The sequence below is a fragment of the Puntigrus tetrazona genome, chromosome 3 (assembly GCF_018831695.1).
Source record: "Puntigrus tetrazona isolate hp1 chromosome 3, ASM1883169v1, whole genome shotgun sequence".
NCBI classification, from domain to species: Eukaryota; Metazoa; Chordata; class Actinopteri; order Cypriniformes; family Cyprinidae; genus Puntigrus; species Puntigrus tetrazona.
The window spans coordinates 14356083-14373291 of NC_056701.1; the positions used below are offsets into that span (position 1 = coordinate 14356083).

The following is a 17209-nucleotide window of genomic DNA, read 5'->3' on the forward strand; positions in this document are numbered from 1 at the left end:
GTTCTTTTGAACAGAACCTCTTAAAATAATTCCTTTACGTAATGACGAGATCACGTTATTGCTCCTGACATCCTGCGTACCCAATAGGTACGTAAATCGAGTTTCAAGTTTATATAGATTCAAATAAAATCTAAATAATATTAAGATTTATAATAAGGACCGTTTATTGCTTGCCCACTAATCTTTGCTGTAGCCATTTAAATTAAACACTTTTAAAATATATTTAATTTTTACCTAATTGGCCAAATCTTCATCATTAATTGTGATTAATCACATCCAAAATAAAGGTTTTTGTTTATATAATATGTGTGTGTGTGTGCTGTTTACATATATATAAGAAATAAATGACCCTGGACCACAAAACCAATCATAAGTAGCATGAGTAGAGTTTTCGTTTATGCCAAAAATCATTAGGTTTTAAGTAAAGATCATGTTCCATGAAGATATTTTGTAAATTTCTACCATAAATACATCAAACCTTAATTTTGCATCAGTAATATGCATTGCTAACGACTTAATTTGGACAACTACAAAGGCAATTTTCACATTTTTAAACCCTCAGATTCCAGATTTGCTGTTAAACTGTTATAGTTATACTGACCAAATAATGTCCTGTCCTATCCTAACAAACCAACAATGGAAAGCTTATTTAATCCGTTTTCAGATGACAAAAGTGGACCGTCATGACTAGTTGTGGTCCAGGGTCACAAATATTGAATGCATTTATATATAATATAAATAGCCTATAGAATATAAAATAAAGTAGTCTGCAGTTTCTCCCTGCGCTGCAGCGTTGGTTTGACCAGACATCACAAGTTCATTACAGTCAGAACTGTCTACAATCACATTTGTTTGTGGGGGTCATTCGTACAAAGTGGGTGGAAAATCCGGATTTGTGTTGGAAGAGGCGGTCTGTCCATGATTCTGTGATATAAAAAGGCTTTGGGATTAAGAAGTGGGTTTGTAGGACAGCAACAGAGCAGGGTGGGAGCAGGGGCACATGCAGGGGCAGAGGGGGATTTACAGTGTTTCTAATCAAATCAGATTGGGATTTACCAAAGTCCCTCCCTGTTCTTACAATCATCCTACACACATCAATACTCATTCAAGAATATGATGAGCAAATCAAACGCATAGTAAAGCCATCTGCAGTGCAGGCGGTTAAGATATTTCTTCTTCTTCTTAAAAAAAAGACTAAGGTGTCTATCCTCATGCACGCACACAATCACTATTTTATTGATGAAAACTTTGCATGATTTGTAAAAATAGAGAACTAGTTATCTAGTTATATGGGCATCTGGATGGGCAGGAGCATATTGCTTTTACATAAAGGAAAAGTCAATAGATTGAGCAAAGGATTAAGTGATAAATCCATGCATTGACTTTCTTTAACAAAACAAAATCTAACAAAATCTACTATCTTTATAATCCAAACTTCATCCTTAAATCACCATCTGTTTCAAGTCCAAAACACAGCTGTGCCAATTTGTTCATTTAATAAGTTTAAGGTCCTGAATTATAAAATCATGTTTATTAGTGATAACGTCTGAATTAGATAAGTCAAAAAAAAAAAAAAAAAAAAAATAATGCTATTAACACGTCAAAAAGTTGATATTAACATGTTTCAGAATATAATTTTTTGAAAAAAAGAAAAGAAAAGAAAAATAGTTTTCTATTATCAATTCTAGATTTATACCAGTGTTTTTTAGTATTATACCTGAAATAATATAATTTTTTATAAATATTTTGGATTAGTTTTTATTTTATTCGATTTTATTAGTAATTTTATTGTGTTGGTCATGTTTGTTTTGTTTGTTTGTTTGTTTTTTTTAGTACATAAACTTAAACTAAATGAAAATGAAAAATAATCTGAAACGATATGCTCCATATTAGGCTATCTAGTGAACAAACAAACACACATTTGTGACAACGGTTTGTTTTATGGTTTTAGTTATATTTAATAGGCATGACTTAGACTGTTTACAGTTTTTAGTACGTACAGTGAAGACAAGCACTACATGAACTGATAAAATGCCTTATATAAGCACCAGATGGCGCACATAAGTCATAGCGCGAGGTTTCCATCCAAACAAAACGGAGCTGCCGGTCAAAGAATCTGGGACTGTCCGGACCCACTTCCCTTTTCTGTTCCAACCAGTGACCTCTGCAGTTAAAAGAGGAAATAAAGTTGTTCGTGACTCGAGAAAGGAACACGTCTCTACACGTGAGGGAAGTTTCACGTTCAGGCATACGCACAGCTGTTCGGTTTACTTGACTTTACTTTGGTCTCAAGGTAGTCATTAGTCAGGATAAAGCTTAGCTGGTTCAGGTTCAGTTCTCCCTCTCAGGCTGCGAAACATCTTTCGATGGAAAGTGAAACCTCTGATCGAACAAAGTGTGCTGCTTTAGCTCAGGTTACAGAATCATGCAAATAGAGACAGCAGGAACGATACGCTCAAATGTAAATGCACTTCCTCTTCATCTCTTCCGCTTTGTAAATAGTTTCCATATTCTCTGTACTGCTGCGACACACATTTGTACCCAGAAATAAGCATAAAACCATGCTCCTGAACCATTCGCTTTTATTTTATTTTATTTTATTTTCATATGTTGGGCAGGATTTTCCTTTGGTCTAATGGCCTCCTCACTGTTTATCAGACGATCTACTTATGTGTGTGTGTGTGTGTGTGTGTGTGTGTGTGTGTGTGTGTGTGTGTGTGTGTGGTTGTCAAAAGCTGGTATGTTAGCTGGCATTTAGTTGTCAAAAACAGTTTAGAAAGGTCCGGAACAGACTTGTTTGACGATCTACAATATAATCTATGCATGTCACTGACAAGGATATGGGTTAAATGTGATAAATACTGAAAGCACCAATTTGCATAGGTGATCTAACACATAAGATAAATCTGACATTTTAAGCAAAATATTGATTACATGAGAGCCTTTAGTGGTCAGTGCTTCTCAAACCTGTCCCGGGGACCCCTAAAAGCAGTACATTTCGTATGACTCTATTGATGATACCATTTCTTGATTTGTTTAAATGGCTTGAGCTGGCAAATAACGGTTATTTCAATACTAAGAAGTAAGAACGTTTTTGTAATGAAATAATAGTAAGATGAACAATGACATCAGGAATCACTCTGACATCCAAAAGACACCAAAACTACCAAAAGGAAATTTTAATTCAACATTTAGCAAAAATGCTCACCAAACAGTGGATCTCCACCCTCCACAGGGGGTCTAAGCAAACTTTCAAGGGTGGTTCAAAATTTCAATGATTTTAAATGTGTTAGGCCAATCAGTAATTAAAATGAGACGAAACAACTGAAATCCCTCATCAAGTGATTTTTCTAAGAAGAACCAGAGTTCATATATTCTCGGAAAACTTTAAATTTACAGTACGAGGAAGCCTAATTTTAAAAGTGTGACTTTTAGACCACAAAATCATGCAAATCTATGAAATATTATAACTCCATAACCATTTTTAGAATGAATAAAAAAAAATTTTCTGGTTACATTAATCTCTAAAATGTTATATCTAGAAATTCTGAGTAAAACATACGCTAACTCATGAACAATTGGACAAGTCGAATATTGTTGAGAACAATGGCAGACGCGTATAAAAGTGATTGCATATATGAATTAATAGATTTAAAATGCAAAGATAAAATGAGAAAAATCATGTCATCCAGCTATTTTTGTTCTTGTCTCTCGTCCTGGAACACTTCAGCTGCTTTGCAGCCCAGCAGGAGCAAACCGAGTCTTGACGGTGCTGGCGGGGGGCACCTGTAGCCTCTCCATGGCCCATCATCCCCTGACAGGACAGCTGCTACAACAAGATGGCTGTGGTGGAGTTTAATGGGCAAATAAACAAATAAGTACCCTGTCTGCAAGCACTGGCCAGCTGCCTGACACCATCTACCACAGACAATAAAGAGAAATTTCCATCTTAAAAGAGAAAAGAGCGATTACTACCTCCTAAATCTGCAAATTTCCTTCAAGTAATAATCTGTTTTGGACAGTTTTGGGGCCTGCATGCAGACACCGAGGAGGTTAGCGTGCTAGCTCTGTCAGCAAGAGTTTCAATAGCAGGCGCATTAGAGTGCAAGCGGTGTAAGCAAGTATTGTATTTTACAGAGCCCAGACTAGTCCTGTCATCAAGTTCCACTTTACAGTTTTAAATAACCATGACTGCAGCTCAGCTCACAGGCTAGAATAGTGTTTGCCTTATCAGGGTGTCAATGGCCATCAACCAACACCTTTGAAATGAAATTAGCACCCATCCATTCTCTCTGTGATTTTACTGAAGTCGCTGCAGAAGCCTAGAGAGAGAGGTATTAGTGAATTGCATGTGGGGAAAATTTGCAAACATTTGCAAATGCATATGGAAGAATGCAAAATGCTATCTTCACCCTTGCAGACACACAAGCACACGCGTTGAACTCGCACACTGAAACACAATCCTCGGTCGCCGCTGCCAAGTATGATAGTCAGCACAGTGCTGTCAATATCAAACAAACAAACGGGCAGACCAAACATGCAAGGCCTGTGAGATGTGTGGAAGATGAAACAGTGTGTGTGTGTGTGATGTTGCTGCTGTCTGTCTTTGTGCAGTGAGAGACATGTCTTTTGTGTCACTGTCTCTAAAACAAAATTCTTAGATAAGCAAAACCTGTGTATTTTTTTAGTACTAGTCTGGGACATGCACTTTTCAAGTTAAATTATCTGAATTTTTTTAGTTCAAATAGGCTACTTAGAAAAATGGTTTCGCGGTTCAGTACGAATGTGCCTTTTCCTAGAATGCGCTTATTTTATTGTCATGTTACGTACAGTGAGTTACTATGTTGTGTCATGATGAAATGCCCTACAAAGGTTTGGAAACACATTTGTTGGGTTTTAGATAATAATCAAATAAATCCTATTGATTTTGCTTCGATAAAGGGCGGTACAAACTATGCAGTACATCTCTCTCTCTCTTTCTCCCTCTCAGTCGCAAAGGCCGCAGTTGTTCTAACTAGAAGGAAAAGAAGGGAATGATGCTGATGGCACTATCAGAAGACTGGTTTAAGCAAGAATATGACATTAATTTACGCTGAATGAATAATATTGAGAATTTTTATGATGTATGGAAAGACATTTTTGCACTGTAATAGATTATCTATTTTTCTCAAGCTGCATTGAATAATAGGTTTTATTTGGTGCTTTGTGTGGTTTGAATTAAGATTGTATGGATTGTTGTTAAAATTGTTAAATCTTTTAAAAAAACGCACACAAATCTAATTGGTATGTAGCAATTTTAATTCAAGAGATGACATTCTACATTCAGTCAAAACATTTACCCAATGATTCAACTAAAAAAGAAAACAATGCAAACTGTTGCCCTTTTTCTGGCATTCTACAAACACCTCATTTTTTCAGTGCACACGAATTGAATGTAAGAGAGAATGTGTGCGTATGATGTATGTGGTGTGACGTGCGAAGTAAATATTTGAAATAAAAGGGGTCTGAGCTTTAATCCACGATCCCCAGCCACCAGTGCCAGAATTCATTCCAGCTGCTTAAGGCTTTGTAAAAGCGTCAATATGACTAATGGGCTGTATATTGTATGTGCAGTGTGATTGTCTGTGTGTGCTGGAAGCTTTACCGAACTCTCCAAGCGCAAACTGATCCAGTGAGCATGTGGACGCCCTGCCAACCCTTTGACCCACAGTCTCTTATTCTTGGCTGTCCCGTCTGTATCTTTGCGAAAGACTGCGTGCACAGCTATACATGCAATATGAATGTGAATATATGTCGATGTCTGCATACGTCTCTTTGTGTGCGTGTCTGCAGGCTAAGCAGCAAGCTAATGCCTTTCATTAACAGTCATAATTGCTCAGGCTTTCGACCACAATGGCTTGTAAATACGACACACTGGTCTTATGGTTAACAGTTCGGTCCCACCTCAATACTGAAATAGGTTTCATTCACCCATATTTTTTTAATGTGAGTATGTGTGTGTGTGTGTGTGTGTGTGTGTATTCGGGGTGAAATTGCAGGTTTCTATGATTGTTCACTGCGGCTTCCACCCTTCCCTAAAGCAAAGCAAGCCATGCTTTTTTTTTCTAAGGCCTTATGCATATGAAATCACAGCACAGTTATATGAGATCTGGGAACACACACAGATTTCCACTCAGTTTAACAGACCCTCGGTTATTTACCCGAAATGTGCCAACATTTCTTTCCTTTTTCTTTTTCCTTGCCCCTACCGCACAATGTAGTTGAAATCTTTCTGTAAGACAAACATGGTTTAATACTTTGTCACATGTATAGAAATGCATGCAAAACGCACACACACACACACACACACACACACACACACACACACACACACACACACACACACACACACACCACAGAAGTTCAGGGATTTTGGCAGCTCTGTACAAGTTCTCAGTACTTTCACACAGTCTAGAGGATATAAATAGAGCAAGGCCTCTGGATGACTGCCCACCCTTCCTTAACTCTTAATAACCAGTGAGTCTACCCTACAGTTACGGGCTGTGCACTTCTGCTCACACGCAAACCTGTAAGAAAGCCTCTTTTAAGAGCGCATACACCATGTAAATGAACGTAAACACATGCTCATAAATATACTGGATTTTGGATGCTTCTAGCAGCATTAAATGGGTGATTTATAGCTTTTTGAAGCATGGATGAAAAAGAAAATAAGGTTGCAGGTTTACATATAATACTCGCACACAATTGTAAAATAAAATATAGCTACCTGCAGCATATATGAAGCATTATGAGTTCTACACATCACTGTTTGGGTGATAATATATTACATATTGCAGCTATGTTAACAATGTTTAAGCAGGGAATGTACAATATAATGGTAAAATTGGTTATTAGAGTTTTTAAAAATGTTTTCTATCAGTCAATATTAAAGATACTGTGTTTCTGCTGATATAGGGGATTGTGCATGCCTTGTTTTTACATATAATGTCATATAATGGGACCAGCAACTGTTTAATTACACCATTCTGCATAATACCTCCTTTTATGTTCAACATGGGAAAGAAACTCATACTGGTTTTGAATGACACAATTCTGAGCAAATGATGACAAAAATGTTTTGGTGTGAACTATTCTTTAATAATTAAGCAAATTAAAATAGAGAAGAGAAGAGAAGAGAAGAGAAGAGAGTTGAAGAAGCAGTTGATTTTATCTTTCTCCCTCTTTAGTGTGCATAGACCGTGCAGTATGAGGGTGCCTGGATGCTGGATCTTTTTCGCTGCTTGTTTTGCTTTGCCATTGTTTTGTCTTATGCCTCCTGTGCTCCAACCAACCCTATACGAATATATGTGTCTGTGTTTGCGTATGCAATCACAGATCTGCGCCTTTCTTCCTGGATATTGTTGTACTACGCTGATGCAAGACACGATAAGGTATGCTTTTGTTTATGTCCTCTTTTCTCCTTTAATTTTCTAGGCCAGTTCACAATGGACAGAAATCAGCCACTATCAGATAGCCGAGAAGTGTCTCAGATCCTGTTCTGTCACTGCCGTGACCGTAAGAACATTTCGCAGAAGGAAATACCAGGAGGTTTGCTGTGAATGGAGTAAACAAAAAGAATGGCACTTGCTATCTGTCTCGAAAGCAAAATAACTGCTTGTAAAAGAGCAGCAAAATGTGTTCACAAGGGAGATTAAGGGACACATACAGTGCACTTTATAGAAATGAATTGGGCTGTGAGAGTTTTTTGTCTGAGGGACAAAATTTGGGATTGTTTTGGGGGGAGCTAGAGGAACCAGGGTTAAAGATAGAGTAATGGAGACCATGAAGGGAGGTGAAAGGGGGTGGGGAAGAGAGGTCAGAAGTTTATGGAGAGAATATTTTTTCTCCTATGTGCCCTCTCCCTAACACCCCTCCTTCCAGAGAGATTTAGAAAGATGGAAAGACCTATATACACACAGAAAGAAAAACAAAGAAGAGCAAGCTGTATACATATACAATGATTCTCTTAAAGCAGACATTTGCAAAGTATGTGTCAGAGCCTGGATTCAGAACTCATTTACATACAGTTTAATCAGGCGTGCAGATCATTTATTTTAAAAACACATTTCATTTACTGTAAACAGCTTTCACGAGCATTTAAGATTCTCAGAGTTGCCAGATTTCAAGATTCAAACCACAAAATCTGGCAACCTCATGATTATCTCATGATGTGACTTCATATCTCAAATTTAAGTTTATATCTCACAATGTTACTTTTGACTTAATATCTCACAACATGATTGTGTATCTCAAAATGTCTGACATTTTGACTTTATGTCTCAAATTGTGACATTATATTTCAAGATGTGACTGCATATATCATAATGTGACTTCATATCTCCCAACATGACTGCATACAATATCTCATTATCAGATGTTACATCTGACCATTTTACTTTATCTCGAAATGTGACTGCATATCTCACATTGCGACTTTTGACTATATATCTCACAGTGTTTCTGTTAACTTCTCTTAACTTTTTACTCTGAGGCACTGGAAACAGGCCTCCAAACTCTCCATTGCAAAAAAAACCACAATAACAGTATTCTGCCCAGAAAAGTTTAATACAATGTATTCATTGACAAGGCAGCTTGTGCTTTTTGGTGCCACTTATATTTGAGCAATCCTTCTAAGAAATAACCTTTAATAAACCAAACACAGATATATAAACCACTTTTGTTTATTCTAAAAGCATTCGCTTTACTTTGCCATTTTCATTCAGCTTGCTTTTTATTCTATTTTATTTTTTGCAGTTATACTTCAACTTGTAACAACTCTACCATGACACAGTATAGTAAATGTTTGTGTGCTGGTCATTTGTGATGTCTCCCACTTTAAGATTTACAAGGCTTCAGGTGACCTCTGACTTCTACAGCTATGAGCTATTCAGCCACATTTCAGACAAGCCTGTAAGACAAATAAACTAAGTAAGAAAAATAGTCTGGAGAATGAGGCTGCTAAACAAGAGAATAAAGCTACTAAACAAAACAAAACAAGACAGTGTAATCATGAACAAGCAGTTCATGGTAGGTAGAACAACTTTATAGGATCAGTATTACGAGGTTTGTTTTTATGGTGTCTGTCTATTGTCAGGCTGACTCAGGGATTGACTCTATCCCATTTCTCAAGTAGAATTAACACCTTAAGGGCTAAAACAACCTCACAGACAGGAAATGTCAATTATACCAAGTTCTGACTTGAGTGCAAGTCATGAAGAGACACAGGAAATGTGAAGCAGACGGAAACTATAATACAAGAATTTTTTGTTCGATTTTATGTCCATCTGAATTACATTTGAATTAAAATCTCCAGGTTTTAATTTTAATGAAGATGAAATGTTAAGAGTAAGAATAGAATAGAAAAGAATTCATTTGTTATGGCCTAAGGTGGCCTATGGCGTATGCCTGCAAATATTGGACAAACTGATGCCTTGAATACAGAATGATTAAATATTATATTGTCTCAGAGGCCCTTGGTTGCAGCCCATGAAACAAAGATTTTGAAGGCCAAAACAATTATCCACATGGCTCTGGGGGTTTAATAAAGGCCTTTTGAAATGAAGCGAAACGTTTATGTAAGAAAAATATCCATCTTTAAAACTTTCTAAACCGCAATCTCTTGTTTCCACTGACTGTTGGATGTAGGCGTAGCATAAGCTCCAGTGAGAATATGTGTTGTGAGAACCGAGTTACAAAAACAAAAACCTCTTGCCCTATATCAAAATGTTCACATGTTTCTTTGCAAATCCTAATTAGTGACCAGTGCTTTGTTTTGCTCTCTCCTCTGTGCTTCTATGTTCCTCACTTCTCACGGCTACGTCTACATTATTCGATGAAACACCGCTCTGTCATGAACATGTGAACCATAGTTAGCGGAAGCTAGAGATTCTAAAGTTTTAAATATGGATGACCCAAATGCATCGCTTCTCTTTAGAAGAACTGTATTAACCCTTGGAGACTCCTGCATACGTTCACTTCTTTGGGCATCAAAATCACGAAACCCATTCACTACAGTTATCAAGCTTGGAAGAGCTAAGACATTTTTTAATATAACTCTGATGAAGAAAGTCATATACACCTAGGATGGTTTGACGATGGAAAAATCATTGGAGTCATTTTCATTTTTTGGTGAACTCTCTCTTTAATGTAAACAATTAAACTATTCGCCAGTCACTAAATGTCCATCTAAATTATAAAGCATGAATAAAGTTTTTCAGAACCCTTGCAAGCATTTCTGTCATTTTTGGCCAAAAAACGGCTTCCTTAATCTGAGTGGTTCAAAAAAAAGCTGTACAATACACATTCGAACATTTGGGAGGATGTGAAGGCACAGCAGACTGTGGCATCAAGACAGTAAACAGAAAAAGGGCCCCAAATGAAGATTTAGGGTTTGTTTTGTGAAAATGAGACAGAAAACTGAAAACATCAGTGTGGTCAAATTCCTCTCACTCCCCTGTATTCAGAGACAAAAGATGGGTGTGATAATGACAGTCTGTTTTTTCTTGAAAACCTCACTCTCTCACAAACCTTATATAGACACAAGACTCCCTTTTTCTTCTTAGCGTGGGCAGAGAGATTGAGAAAGAGGGAGAAAGAGAGAGAGAGAGTGCTCTAAAAATAAAACATCTGTTCCAGGAGCAGGTCAGGTGGGAGGCAGGTCTGAAGAGGAAGATGAGAAGAGAGAAAAGCAGAGGTATGAGCCGTGAGGAAAACGATACTGTAATCTGTTAGATAGAGAGAGAGAGAGGACGAGGAACTGACTGACAGAGAAAGAGACATGCCAAGCAGGGGGTTTTTACTGGACAGCACTCTAGACCCCTGCACGAGTGAGTGTGTGTGCGCGCGTTTGTGTGCATGTGTGTTTGGTAAAGCCGCAGGCAGACTTAAAGACAAACACCAGGGCCAGCTTGCAGAATGATGAATGCGTGGAGAGAGTCAGCAGAGAGCAGAGCAGAGCAAACGAGAGGAAATGAAGGCATAGAGAGAGAGCGCAGGCAGCGCAGGCACAGAGGGGCCCTGAAAAATATCATGTGTCATCTGCGTGAATGTGTGCGAGAGAGAGCGTGTTTGGTGTGCTTTTTGAAAGCGTGATTTATGGGTGTACATGAGTGAGTAAGTGAGTGAGCTAGTTTCTGTGTGAGGCTTCAGGAAAAGAAGGATTCGAGTGGAAAGACTGACAATGTGTGTGATGGAAAAATGAAGCTTTAAAACACAAATGGTAAAAATTAGGAACTCACATTGAGGAAATGATCAAGTTTCAAGAAGATGCATTTGCACTCAGTCCTGTTTAAAAAAAAAATGCATTTTTAGAAAAGAATTTAGGAATTAAATTAAATATACGTACACTTTAATAATAATAATAATAATAATAATATATATATATATTCAAACCAGCATATTAAATGATTTCTGAAGGATCGTGTGACTAAAGACTGAATGGCTACTAAAAATTCAGCTTTGCATCACATGAATAAACTACATTTTAGGATACATTAAAATAGAAAAACTGTTATTTTAAACAGTAGTATTTCACAAAATGGTTTTGCTGTATTTTTGAGGAAAAAATTATAAAAATAAATTAAAAGAGAAATGTTACAATGTCACAAAAAAGGACTGATTTTGGGAAGGGACTTCAAGGGAACTAGAAACAAGGAACAGAAAGGGACTTTTTATTAATCCAATGATTGGCAGCAAGTATTTACCTGCTGGAAAAAAAATTTCTCAGCTATTTAAATTCAGACTGATTTATTTGAATCACACTAACAGTTCTGACCAGACCAGTTATTTCCTGGAAGATAGGTACAATAAAACTAAATGAAAATGTGATGTTTGTTTGGTGTCCACAAGGAGTCATTTGCTTTCTAAGCCATAAAAATATAATAAATGACAGAAAAAATGTAAAAAACAGATATTGCACAAGACAATAAAGAGGAAGAGGGATCATCAGACCTTTTGGAAGTCACACAAAAAAGTATTTCTGGTGCTCTACCCTCTCCCCTCATTCTCTGTCTGTCTCCCTCTCTTCAGAGCCTCTCGTGACAGGAGTTTCCTGGAATAAAGGAGTCCATCTGCTTTCCATTCAGGCACATAATGCGTTTCAGGAGACTACATTACCCCCCAACACACACGCACACACAAAATACAGAGTGCTCATTCACCCCTTTACCCAGAACTTCACACTGACTTGATAATTCAACTGCACAGTCTCCACGTCCCAGCTCTATCCAAATAATAGAAGGCGAATTTCATTTTGCCATTCAAAGTAACCTTTCTGTCATGACATCATAGTTTTGACAAGGACAAGGACTTGGGTAAAACCAAGAAAACAGTTCTTATGTTTAGTAATTACTAGGTAAACAGAGCAAGGAGTGCATGCAGGTTGACAAAAAAAAAGTATAATTTGCTTGTTTATGGTCTGAATTTAAAGTTAAAGTACAGGGATTTGATGTTTTTTTAACCTGGACCACAAAACCAGTCACAAGTAGCACAGGTTTATTTCTAGCAATGGCCAACAATTATTTAATAATATGCATGGCTGAGGACCTAATTTGGACAACTTTAAAAGCAATTTTCTCCAAAAAAATTTTTTTTTTTTTACATTTTTGCACTCTTAGATGCTAGATTTTCAAATACTATCTTGGCCAAATATTTTCCTGTCTTCATTTCACTTCATCATAACAAACCATACATCAGTTGAAAGCTTAACTTCCCGATGATGTATAACTCTCAATTTCAAGAACTTGACGCTTTTGACCGGTTTTGTGGTCCAGAGTTACATGTGTCGTTGCTTCGCAGCGAGACTCAAACCTTTCTGATCTCATTACCGAATTGCTTCCATTTCCTGAAATGCCTACTTCCCATGTGCAGCGAGCCAGACAGTGGGCGGGGCGTGTTCTGGGCGTGTGCGCGGTGATCCAATCATCTTGCGAATTCTAACGCATGGGGTGATTCGCTCCGCCCTTTCACTCACGCTTCTCAAAGAGTCTGCATGCTTATGTCCCACAGAATCAGAGACGCGACAGAAGCCGATAAGAAGCCTAGTTTGATCATGTCTCATTTTTAATCACCCGTGGGATAAAAAATAATAATATATATATCAGTCTTTCTCTAAAGTTGGATGCGTATTTGGATATATCTCGCCTAATAAAAAAAAGGTATTGTCAGTTGTCCCAGCCTAATTCGAGGACTTTATTCTCTCGGATCAGCCCGTTTCCTGCGACTAGACAGTCCCCATCTGTCCCATCTGCACGACAGGACGGTGGGCATCACTGGACTTTTACGGATAGAAACTGGACGACACGCCGTGATTTGAATGCCTTTGCAGGGACTTTGCTGGCTTGTGTGCTGCAGACAAGGCTTCAGTTTGCTGGCTCGGGATCATGGGGAGAAAGAGGAGGAAGAGTCTTTTGAGTTACGCAATCAGGACGAGCACACACACACAGGACGGGTATGTAGACAAAACTAAAGCTGTGTTCAGAAACCTAAGGCTAGCTGGCTACCTAGGCAACAGAACAGTATCTTTTCCAGTTTGGTTCATTTATGTAGATTAAACTTTTTTAGCATCTTTATACACTCGTTACTATTTCGCTTGTCATGATCCCATACATAACAAGAAACTTTTATTGTTTTGAATAAATCTAGTGACATATTGCCATTTTGGGGGGGATCATTGTTTGGGGATGTGTGATTCAGATCTCAGTTATTCACCCCCAACTAGCATGTGTTGCTAAAGTTAGTTGTTGCAGATACCTATTCAGGTTTACTTGTACCTTTTCATTTGGAAAAAGTGCCTTTTGTTGGGTGTTTAGTACTTTGGTACATTACTTGTCCCAGTCAGTGGTTGTTTTACTTTATCATATATGATTAAGTTTTAGTGTCTATTTATTCGGAACTAATAAAAGTAATTATTAGCAATAATAATTCATGTTCATGATGATGATGATGATGATGATAATTGCTAGTGGTTTATTGAATAGCTATTAGTCACTGTTGTATTATTACTAGTATCTAATAAATAGGCACCTATATTTGAATAAATAGTTACTACTAGTTAAATTGAAAAGGATACTGTTCGTCCTTACTGGATTACATGCTAGGAACTTTATAATACCATAATTGCAGTCATACACTCTCTTCATGTGTATACTGTAATGTTCCAAGTTAATAGTTTTTTTATATTCATGCATTGTGGACATATACAGACATACTGTATTTTAAAAGCACTGACTTGCAAATTGATTGTATTCTTTTCTCGGTTTTAAGTGTTGGAAATAGTATGTGATAAGAACACCAAGGGTATTCTAGCAAAACTAGTTTTTCTGGTCATATTTTCACAATCGAAAGAGAAATGCTCTGGGTTTGCATGCTAAGATACCAATGCACCCTAGGTAACACTTGTGAGCCAATAATATATATGCTTACGACATGGATTTGAGAGCTTTTCAATTGTATGAGGATTATATGAGATTTCAACCATGTTAGAGGGTCACCATAACATCAAAATTTGTAGTTATAAAATATGTAGGCAATTATGCATCCAAAAGCATTCCCCTGTTCTCACGCACAAGATATTATTGTTGAAGTGATTCTTGATTAGCAAATGTGCGTTAAAAAAGGAAGGCACAAATCATAGTGCAGAACAGAGGCGAAGAGTTCCTGTGAAATGTAATGAACAGTGAGTGAAGGACATTCAGCTGAGCCAGCACTCAGGTTCCCCATCTATTTTACGCCTCTGTGCAACTGAACACATCCGCATGATCAAATATTTAATAATGGCTCCTCTGTCAGTAAAATCTCTGGTATTGATCCCCTTTTGTACACTAAATGAGTTTTTCAACAGCCAGCGAGCCTTTCTCACACTCACACAAAGGCAGTTTTGAGCATTTCTGAATTAAAGCAGAAATATTTCCATCTCACACTCAGTAGCCCCTGTGTACTTCTTGGGATGGCTAATCGCCTATAACTGAAAGTATTCCACACCTCATTATGACCCAACACTCGCATCTAATGCTGGCTTACCTCAAGTGTACCGTCTGCAGTTCATATCAGTTCTTTGATAGGCGGGTATAAAGACATAGTGACATGTCTGGACATATACACACACATGCACTACGAGGAACCCACTCGTTTTTTAATCAGTTAAATATTGTGAAACCATGTTAAACACAAATGCACTGGGCCAATCAATATGAAACAGCCTAAGGGACCTTTTGCACCAATCTCTTATGGACTGACCTCTTATCTCTCCCTACTCCCTTTATCCCCCACTCCATCCATCCTCTATGGGCTAATCGCCCTGAGATCAATAATCCCCATATTTCCTTGCCCAAGTCTTATGCCATTAACCCATTTGTGGCGTGCGTGCGTGTCAGGGTAGAATATAGGAGGTTAATAGGTCAATGCATCCTCCTTCCTCCCCAGGGATATCATGCACCATTTTTTTTTTTTGTAAAAAGGTACCAGTGCGAGTCTTTGGAGCCAAATGGCAAGAAAATACATGTCCAGGAAGTAGAAAAAGTGCACTTTTTAAAGTGTTGTAAGATGGGATAGTCTAGTAGTAAAGACAGATTTAGACATGCGAATGGGTGAATTCTGACACAAAGCTTCAGATAAACTCAGTTTGAATTTGATTGGATGATTAAATTTGATGTACTTGATCCACTGAACACTGCCAGTCTCCAGTATGTGATATAACCATTAGATAATGTTACATAGTCAACTGAGTGCATGCCGCATCTTTGGGTATCTTATATTGTAATAAAGCAGCTTTAAAGACTTGATAATCAGTTCTAACTATATGAATGGCTATTGTAATATGAGTACCCATTTGCTGAGTCATTCTTTTAGGGCATACAGAGCTTGAACTTTTTTATTATGATTTATCTTTTTTTTTCTTGCTCTTGCACCGCCACAGTTGACTCTTGCTTATTTCACTGTTACCATGGTGCTTTTATTGATTATTGATAAAAGATATTGATATCTAGAGTGCATCTGCAAAGCTAGGCTTCCTCTTCATGCCAGGCAGGATCAATAGTCCGAACAACAACCTTCAGTTGTCCTTCCTAGGAGAAACTAAGTGGTTGGTGGGTGGTTGGTCTTGGTGGGTGGCACCTTTTTTTTTGTCATCATAATTAGCTCTCTAACTATCAAACTGGTAACTATGTTTTGCAACATGGTAGCTGGTTTATAACTGGATTAAACTGGTGATTAAATTTGTTTAGCATAGACATTTGCCGGTTGACCAGTCACCGTGTGCTGCCAAAAACAAGCTGTCTACTAACCCATGATCTTTTTGGATTTACTAAAGATTGGCTTACGGTGCAGTCACATTTACTATCATTTAGTGAATTCCCATGTGAAAAAGTCCAGGAATCCACACAAATGGGAATTTTTTTTGTAAGGGCAAAAGATTTCGATTTTACATCTGGTTCAAGCTGGTCCTATGAATTCACCTCTTTGACCAAATGGAAAGTAAGTTCTTGTGCTTTGCCCCCAAACATCCACTGAAATTTTGCTAATGTGACCATATCTACCATTTTCTATCCCACAGATAAGACCTTAAATTGTATTTTCAAGTTGGGAATTTCACTAAATCAGTCTTGTTTAGTTTCATTATTTCACCCATTTTTGCTTGATAATCTTTGCTCTGTTTGGATTAAGTATTAGCAACCTTTTCCCCTAAATCAAACTAAACCAGATAGTTATAGAAGTTGGGCTTTCACTGTCAACTATTATTGCCAAAGAGGAAATGCATGCTTGGAAGACACAGCATGTGCAGAAAGACCTGGTTTGGCTGAAGTCTAGGAAAGCCCGCTCCGGAAACATCCATTGACGTGTTTACACAAAGACCTCCTCCACTGCACCCAGCCCTCTGTAGGCCACACACTCAAGCAGGTGGTCAGACCCCACAGACGTGTGTTTGGATACTTCCTCTCTGCAGCGACTGTTAACGGTCCTTTTTTTGTGCCACAGGAGACCGCAGTTGAGTGCATCATCTCCACAGATCCACTTTTAACTCACATGTACCATATCTATGCTAAAACAAACCCTATATTTTGTCATACATTTATATGTAAAGCTGATATTCAGGCTTGTAACTTTGTATTTTAATGGCTTTGATGTTTTTCTCACCCATATGTTGTTCCAAACATGAATGACTTGAGGTTTTTTT

General features: G+C 37.7%; 1 protein-coding gene across 1 annotated transcript in view; it reads left to right on the plus strand.

Annotated features, from left to right (window-relative positions):
• Positions 1-13012: 13012 nt before the first annotated feature.
• Positions 13013-17209, plus strand: part of LOC122341305 (pleckstrin homology domain-containing family H member 3-like) — a gene marked incomplete at its 3' end in the record, with an annotated part of 28051 nt that continues 23854 nt past the window's right edge. Inside the window, exon 1 of the mRNA XM_043234669.1 lies at positions 13013-13486. Within this exon, the coding sequence (XP_043090604.1) occupies positions 13352-13486 (135 nt within the window). The remainder of the gene's footprint in view (positions 13487-17209) is intronic.